This window comes from Salvelinus fontinalis, chromosome 2 (assembly GCF_029448725.1).
Source record: "Salvelinus fontinalis isolate EN_2023a chromosome 2, ASM2944872v1, whole genome shotgun sequence".
NCBI classification, from domain to species: domain Eukaryota; kingdom Metazoa; phylum Chordata; class Actinopteri; order Salmoniformes; family Salmonidae; genus Salvelinus; species Salvelinus fontinalis.
Genome location: NC_074666.1, coordinates 50,749,207 through 50,758,604, shown reverse-complemented (window position 1 = coordinate 50,758,604; position 9,398 = coordinate 50,749,207). Strand labels below are relative to the sequence as shown.

The 9,398-nt window shown below is 38.3% G+C and overlaps 1 protein-coding gene across 33 annotated transcripts in view; it reads left to right on the top strand.

The window, feature by feature from the left end:
• dlg2 (discs, large homolog 2 (Drosophila)) overlaps nt 1-6,919 on the top strand; it is a 358,090-nt gene extending 351,171 nt beyond the window's left edge. For 23 of the 33 annotated variants that reach the window (XM_055877462.1, XM_055877417.1, XM_055877478.1 and 20 more), the window contains 3 exons: nt 4,332-4,444; nt 4,980-5,071; nt 6,114-6,919. In XM_055877462.1, the coding sequence (XP_055733437.1) occupies nt 4,332-4,444; nt 4,980-5,071; nt 6,114-6,220 (312 nt within the window). In that variant the 3' untranslated portion in view covers nt 6,221-6,919. The remainder of the gene's footprint in view (nt 1-4,331; nt 4,445-4,979; nt 5,072-6,113) is intronic. The other 10 variants (XM_055877409.1, XM_055877498.1, XM_055877496.1 and 7 more) reach the window with 1 other exon arrangement.
• Nucleotides 6,920-9,398: the final 2,479 nt, after the last annotated feature.

Below are 9,398 nucleotides of genomic sequence, written 5' to 3'. Positions count from 1 at the left end.
CAATGCCATACAACTCTCCTTCCGTGGCCTCCAATTGCTCTTAAATACAAGTAAAACTAAATGCATGCTCTTCAACCGATCGCTGCCTGCACCTGCCCGCCTGTCCAACATCACTACTCTGGATGGCTCTGACTTAGAATATGTGGACAACTACAAATACCTAGGTGTCTGGTTAGACTGTAAACTCTCCTTCCAGACTTACATCAAACATCTCAAATCCAAAGTTAAATCTAGAATTGGCTTCCTATTCTGCAACAAAGTATCCTTCACTCATTCTGCCAAACATACCCTTGTAAAACTGACCATCCTACCAATCCTCGACTTCGGCGACATCATTTACAAAATAGCCTCCAATACCCTACTCAATAAATTGGATGCAGTCTATCACAGTGCCATCCGTTTTATCACCAAAGCCCCATATACTACCCACCACTGCGACCTGTACACTCTCGTTGGCTGGCCCTCGCTTCATACTCGTCGTCAAACCCACTGGCTCCAGGTCATCTACAAGACCCTGCTAGGTAAAGTCCCCCCTTTTCTCAGCTCGCTGGTCACCATAGCAGCACCCACCTGTAGCACGCGCTCCAGCAGGTATATCTCTCTGGTCACCTCCAAAACCAATTCTTCCTTTGGCCGCCTCTCCTTCCAGTTCTCTGCTGCCAATGACTGGAACGAACTACAAAAATCTCTGAAACTGGAAACACTTATCTCCCTCACTAGCTTTAAGCACCAGCTGTCAGAGCAGCTCACAGATTACAGCACCTGTACATAGCCCATCTATAATTTAGCCCAAACAACTACCTCTTTCCCTACTGTATTTATTTTGCTCCTTTGCACCCCATTATTTCTATCTCTACTTTGCGTATTCTTCCACTGCAAATCTACCATTCCAGTGTTTTACTTGCTATATTGTATTTACTTCGCCACCATGGCCTTTTTTCTTTTTTTTGTTCTTTTTTTTTTTACTTCATCTCCCTTATCTCTCCTCACTTGCTCACATTGTATATAGACTTATTTATCTGCTGTATTATTGACTGTATGTTTGTTTTACTCCATGTGTAACTCTGTGTTGTTGTATGTGTCAAACTGCTTTGCTTTATCTTGCTCAGGTTGTAAATGAGAACTTGTTCTCAACTTGCCTACCTGGTTAAATAAAGGTGAAATAAATAAATATATATAGGTCTGCTTATAGGTCTGCTTATGCAATATGATTATGATGCAATATGATTATTAGGCCATAGCTCCTTTATTAATATGATTATGATGCAATATGATTATTAGGCCATAGCTCCTTTATTAAATTCATTTTCAAGCTGTTATCTGTATTTTCCTCCCAGTCTTGGGGAATCCACTCTGAACATATAGTTTAGCAAGTCATCGATTACTTAACACCGGAAGAAGTTAAGCTGCACTCAAGCTACGCTTAAGAAAAATATAGTTTACTTCATTAATGTTACTTTGAAAAAGGTAGTTCACTACATCCAAACTACTTTGTGATAAATTAGCATATCTAAATCTAAAATGTCATAGACTACAAATTGCAAGAAAAGATTACTCTGGAGTCAGATGTTAACAGAATGTGTAATTTTGGCCCATTAAACACAAAACAAATGTTTCATGTGATAATTAGGCAGGTCTATTTCTGAAAAAGAAAGGACACTCTTGCCTACTTCACCCATATTTTGTTTTTTTTGCTAAACAAAATTGTGTGTAGTCAGTGGTGGTAAAAATTGTCATACTTGAGTAAAAGTAAAGATTCAGTACCTTATTAGAAAATGACTCAAGTGAAAGTCACCCAGTAAAATTGAATAAAAAATCTAAATGTATTTGGTTTTAAATATGCTTAAGTATCAAAAGTAAAAGTATGAATCATTTCAAATTCCTTATATTAAGCAAATCAGACGGCACCATTTTCACTTTAATTTACGGATAGCCGGGGGCACACTCCAACACTCAGACATCATTTACAAACGAAGCATGTGTGTTTAATGAGTCCGCCAGATCAGAGGCAGAAGGGATGACCAAAGATAAGTGAATGAATTGGACCATTTTCCTGTCCTGCTAAGCATTCAAAATGTAATGAGTACTTTTGTATGTATGGAGTAAAAAGTACATTATTGTCCTAAGAAATGTAGTGATGTAAAAGTTGTCAAAAATAACTCCTGAACTACCAATATTTTAATTTAGTTCAACTACCACAAAGCTACTGCAAAATGTAATTATATTACAAGTTGAAATACATGTAGTTCACTACTTTTCAACACGGTTCCTATCTTAATACACTAACACAGTAAATGTTATTCTACATTTAAAAATGAAGGGGAGACTCATGTGATTCTAACCCTTGCCACAATCTGCGACAATTACGGGGAGCTAGGCACTACACAGAGAGATATTTGACCAGTCACTCAACTACACGTGATGTAGTTGCTTTGATTATTAATAATTAATAATTGTTATTAAGGACACTTCCATGAACAAGTGTTGGCTCACGTCCAACTATGTTGACGATTTTAATTGGCTGTTACGAACAGGATATAATCACGGCCACCTGGTAAGGTTAGCATGTGGCTAAATGTTCCAGGTTATGTAACTAGTATAGCTAACATGTCGCCTTTAATCACGTGCAACTACGTCAACGATTTTAATTGGCTGAGAAATACAAAATGTGGTTTCCTGTATGTTGCAACCACACAAAGATTTTTTTAAATTATTTGATCGATATCTGAATTTTTAAGTCTGTGTGTGTTATTGGTCTTCAAGCATAACTATCCCTTTATACAGTATGTACTGTTTACCCCTTCTAGTAAAGTAATACCAGATTCTTTGTCAGAAACAGTAATTTAACTGAATCAAGGACGTCATGTGAATTCAATGATTATGTACAGTGCCTTGTGATTTGTTGTTACAGCCTGAGTAAAAAAAAAAGAGATTTTGTGTCACTGGCCTACACACGATACCCCATAATGTCAAAGTGTAATTATGTTTTTAGACATTTTTACAAATTAATAAAAAATGAAAAGCAGTAATGTTTTGAATCAATAAGTATTCAACCCCTTTGTTATGGCAAGCCTAAATATGTTCAGGAGTAAAAATGGGTTAACAAGTCACATAATAAGTTGCATGGACTCAGTCTGTGTGCAATAATAGTGTTTTTAACATAATTTTTGAATGACTACCTCATCTCTTTATCACACACACACAATATGTAAGGTCCCTCAGTCAATCAGTGCGTTTCAAACACAGATTAAACCACAAAGACCAGGGAGGTTTTCCAATGCCTCGCACAAAAGGGCACCTATTGGTAGATGGCTAAAAATAAAATAAAAAGTAGACATTGAATATCCCTTTGAGCATGGTGAAGTTATTACTTACACTTTGGATGGTGTATCAATACACCCAGTCACTGCAAAGATACAGGTTTCCTTCCTAACTCAGTTGCCCGAGAGGAAGGAAACCGCTCATGGATATCATAGTGACTTTAAAACAGTTACAGAGTTCAATGGCTGTGATCGGAGAAAACTGAGGATGGATCAACAACATTGTAGTTACTTCACAATACTAACCTAAGTGATAGAGTGAAAAGAAGAAAGCCTGTACAGAATACAAATATTCCAAAATATGCATCCTGTTTACAATAAGGCATTAAAGTAACACTGCCAAGAATGTGGAAAAGCAATGTCCTGAATACAAAGCGTTATGTTTGTGGCAAATCCAATTAAACACATCACTCAGTAACACTTCATAGAGCTTAATAGAGCTTAGCACAGGCAAAGTCCTAGAGGATAAACCTGGTTCAGTCTTCAGCCATTGGGAGACAAATTCATTTTTCAGCAGGACAGTAACCTAAAACACAAGGCCAAATATACACTGGAGTTGCTTACCAAGACGACATTGAATGTTCCTGAGTTTGCCTAGTTATAGTTTTGACTTAAATTGGCTTGATAATCAATGGCAAGACTTGAAAATAGCTGTCTCGCAATGATCAGCAACCAACTTGACAGAGCTTGAAGAATTAAAATAAGAATAATGTTCAAATGTGATATAATGCAGGTATGCAAAGCTCTTAGAGACTTACCCAGAAAGACTCATAGCATCACTGCCAATGGTGATTCTAACATGTATTGACTCAGGGGTGTGAATACTTATTTAAATGAGAAATATTGCAAAAATATATTGCAGCATTTTCTAAAAACATCTTTTCACTTTGTTATTATGGGGTATTAATCAATTTTAAATTCAGGCTGTAACACAACAAAATGTGGAATAAATCAAGGGGCATGAATACTTTCTGAATGCACTGTACATAAACTGTTTCTTTCTTCTTTCAGCAGGGTAAACACTGCATACTTGACGTGTCGGGGAATGCCATTAAACGACTACAAGTAGCACAACTCTATCCCATTGCCATCTTTATAAAGCCTAGATCCATCGATTCATTAATGTGAGTTCTCATCTCCCAACTCATGAACATATTATTACATAGCAAATGTGTTTATAACGGATATGCAATACAATAGAAGGCGCTGACATCAAGTGAGTGCAAAATGTATTTTATGTGGTCTCCAAAGTGGGCAGGGGGCAAATCGGGCAATTAAGTTAACATGGGAGTTGAATTGACAAATACAACAGTTGCAGACAGTAGAATTTATCGGTCTGGTTTCCCAGACACAGATTAAGTGCTGAAGATCAGCGATTTAAATATAAAGGTCATTTTCGATTTAGCCGACATATATAGCGATTAGAATGGATGCAGTCTCTGCTAATGCGCAAACATTGCCTTTAAATTGATATCGCCCTATAGCGCAGCTCTTCAGCGCTACGGATTAAATCCAGCCCTAAACCTATTCCTGGACTAAAAGGCACTTTCAATGGAGATTCTCCATTGAGCTTGCTTTATAGTCCAGGACTAGGCTTAATCTGTGTCTGGGAAACCTCCCCATGAAGTCTGAGGCCTCACAACAAACATCTGTTCCCAGGGAGATGAATAAGAGGCTAACTGAAGAGCAGGCCAGGAAGACATTTGACCGGGCCATGAAGCTGGAGCAGGAGTTTGCCGAGTTTTTCACAGGTACAGTATCCATGAGTTAAAGATGCACAATGTTGCTCTTTTTAGACAAAAGAGTTGTGAAAAATTGTAGTCTTGTCGATTTCAGTGCCACCTGTGTTGATGTATACAGTTATGAGGCCTCATTTCTCAACCTTCTATAGATTTCACACAATTTTGGTGCACATCGAGATCCTACAATTAGTGGGAACATTGCATACTGTACGCCACAAATTATTGGTGTTTATCAAATGATAAAGCAGATCCATACTGTAATTCTGTGCATGTGTAAAGGCAGTCAATGTTGTTCTCCTCCTCAAACGAGGAGGAGCATGGATAGGACCAAGATGCGGATTGAGGGAAATAAGCCATCTTTTAATGAAAACAGCAAAACAATACACTACAAAACTACAAAACAACAAATGAGACTAACCTTCAACTGTCCTGTGAGGACACAGGAACAAACACCCACAAAAGCCTACTGCCTATGGCTACCTTAAATCTGGCTCCCAATCAGAGACAAATGAATGACAGCTGTCTCTGATTGAGACCCAATCTAGGCAGCCATAGACATAACTAGACAACCTAACAAACACTATCCCATACACATACAACACCCATGGACTAACCAAACACACACAACATACAATGCCCACCCCAACTCACGCCCTGACCAACTAAACATAATCAAAATAACATAAAAATAGGTCAGGAACGATACAGCATGTGCACGAGCATTACAACCCTGCCTGGATAATGCCCTTTATTCAACTTTTATGGTGACAAATAACACCCTTATTTGCTGTATGACAAGGAACAATTGGAACTAAGCCACTAGTACATTTCATAATTTTTTTTAGAAGTGTTAGCAGAATGTTTTAATCTTTTGCATTGACTCTTTCAACCTAACCTGTGGTAGTAAATGTCACCACAATATTCTCACGAACAGTATGTACATTACTAAAAACAATGTTCTTCTCAGTTGACATTGAGCAATTTTATTCTTTAAAAATAATTGCTAAATGGCTAAATCTGTCTGTACTGAATGTCTCCCCTTGTTTTGCAGCCCTTGTTCAAGGGGACACCTTAGAGGAAATTTATAACCACTGCAAAATGGTGGTAGAAGAGCATTCAGGACCCTACATCTGGATCCCGTCAAAGGAGAAATTATGAGAACACACCACTTTGGCAGGGAGATTGGACTGCTAGAAACAAAATACTTTGTAACATATGATCAATTGTAATGGCAATTTATATTGTTCATAATTATAGCCAATTAATATGATTTTTTTTTGTTATTGATTATTTTATTTTTTTTCACTTTCAATATGAATGTTCCTGAATGTACACCACAAAGTTCAAGAAACATTTTTGGCCTAAGAAATGTTACTGTTTGTATATTTAATGATTTTTATTTTTAAGAAAAATGTTAAGGAAATGAATTTTAGAAGATGGCAGATACACAAGTCATTGCCACACCAACAAAGGAGGGGAAGGAAATAATATCAGCTTCTTTTGCTTTTCTCCACCCAACAGCTAGACTTTGTGTCCTCTGACGCTCACCTCACATCAATAGTTGACATTTTGTGTGACTTTGGCATCTATGCACTCACATGGCCCTTGTACACAGTTCATCATACTCCTGCTATTTTTACATTGTTATTTTGTATTAATTTTATTATGTTGTGAATCCAGATTTGTTGGACATTTTTAATTTGAATAAGAATTTTCCTCAACTGTATTGTTTATTTTGCGGATTCTTTCATAAAAAAACAATTATTGTTGAAATGCTTTGAGAGGGCACAACAGCACAGAAAATATTTATTATAAAGATGTATAACTTTGATTAAACATTTTATTTGAAAAAATGTATCTTGTTTGACAGTGCACTGTATATTTGGTGATGCTGGGTAAATGGAAAACTACAGAATTTGGGAATATAAGGTTCCATCTGCATTTTTGTCAAAATTATTGACATAGCCTTGTTATTGACATAGCCTTGTTATCAACCTATATAAGCCTTATCTACCTATATAGCACTCTTAATAGCCCAATTCATTTTAAATTCAAAAGAATACTAGATATAAATTGCTGACACCATTCAAACCCATTAGCGTTCGTAACATTGAGGCCAATTATCTCAGACTCATATTTTTTTCAGATCGAACCTTATAGTCCCAAGCTCTGGAGGTCCCAAGTCCTTTGAGGACTGATAGTAATGCACTGTGGTGAGCCCACAAGTCTAAGGCCGTATTCACAAAGCATCTTAACGTGAAGAATTGCTCCCAAGGCTGTGTTTACACAGGCAGCCCAATTCTGATCTTTTTTCCACTAATTAGTCTTGACCAATCACAGCAGCTCTTGTTCAGACCAATATGTGAGAAATGATCAGATTTGGGCTGCCTGTATAAATGCCTATGTGGCATAGTTCAGAAATTACACAGTTTTAAAGCATATTTATTTTCTCCAACTTTCAGGCTTCTTATGAGTTTGATACTTTATTAATTCGTTTCACAAGGCCTATCACAAGTTCAATGTTCCACAATAGTGCTTACATTATTTAAGATGTTTTTATACTGTTATAATTTGTGGAATATTAAGGTATCACATTGAAATAAACATCACCTGTGAAGATACTGATGGCTCAATGGCGCGGACTGGGGTGACTTTGGAGATACGCACACACTTGTAGTGCAGAACCAGATGATGTGGTGCGCAGTGAAATGAGAATATGCCCCTAACGGCCCTGGTACACTATAGCCGTCGGACGTCCGCAATTGCCGTCAGCCATTGAGGAAATGCTTCCTTTGAAATCAGTGAAAGCTGCTTCACTGCCCGTGTTGAGCTTGTGTAGCGTCACGTCCAATGGCCAGTGTCTAAGCTGAGGTTCAATTCTCGATGGCTAACGCTCGCGCATTCATTCTATCTTGTGAATTGAAATAAAGTTTATTTTGGTTGCATATGGCCTTGACTATTCACCACTGGCTATTTTACTAAGATTTATAATAGTATGGCGCCAGAGGAAATGGCGGACGTTTTACGGGCCCCTGACCAATTTTGCTATTTTGTGTATTTTTTGGGGGCTCATCTTAACTTTTTGGAAAATAATGTTTCCGCCATCGTTTCCTATGACCGAAAAGAGCTTCTGGACATCAGAATAACTATCACTAACCTTGATTTGGACTAGGATTTCTACTTCAACGAGTCGGACCAGGCCTAAATCCCCGACACTCGGAGGAGGATGAGACGGCGCTATAGAGGCCGGTGTACAGGATAACTGACCAGACTACGTCGGAGAGTGAATAAATAGCCTCTACCCTCCAGTCTATTGGTGAATGTGCTGGAGAATAAACTGGATGAGCTCCCTTCGAGACTATTCTATCAACGTGATCTGAAGAACTGTTTCTCTGAGTCGAGGCTAAACAACGACATGGTAAATAAAAATCTATACAGGACAGAATGACTGCGTCGGGAAAGCTCAGAAGAGAATGTGTGTCTCTTTGTTAACAACTGGTGCACAATCTCTAAAATTAAGGAAGTCTCGAAGTTCTGGTCACCTGAGCTATAATACGTCATGATAAACTGTAGACCGCACTATTTACCAAGAGAGTTTATCTATATTTTTTGTAACTGTCTATTTACCACCACAAACTGATGCTGGCACTAAGACCACTCTCAACGAGATGCATAGGGTCATAAGCAAAAAAGAAAATGCTCACCCAGAGGCGGTGCTCCTAGCATTGACTTTAATGCAGGAAAACTGAAACCTGTTTCACCTCATTTCTACCAGCATCGGATTACCAGGATGCCTTCTCAGAGCATGCACTGGCAAGTGTATTAACTGACATTTTCAACCTCTCCCTGACCCAGTCTGTAATACCTACTACAATGCATTCGGGAATAATTCAGGCCCCTTGACTTTTTCCACATTTTGTTACTACACAGCCTTATTTTTCCCCCTCATCAATCTACACACAATACCCCATAATGACAAAGAAAAACATGGTTTTTAGTACATTTTGCAAATGTATTACAAATTTAAAAAATGAAATATCACATTTACATAAGTATTCAGAACGATTGGGTTTAAGTCCGGGCTCTGGCTGGGCAACTCAAGGACATTCAGAGACTGGTCCCGAAGCCACTCCTGCGCTGTCTTAGCTGTGTGCTTAGGATCATTGTCCTGTTGGAAGGTGAACCTTCGCCCCAGTCTGAGGTCCTGAGCGCTCTGGAGCAAGTTTTCATCAAGGATCTCTCTGTACTTTGCTCCGTTCATCATTCCCTCGATCCTGACTAGTCTCCCATTACCTGCCGCTGAAAAACATCCCCACAGCATGATGCTGCCACCATG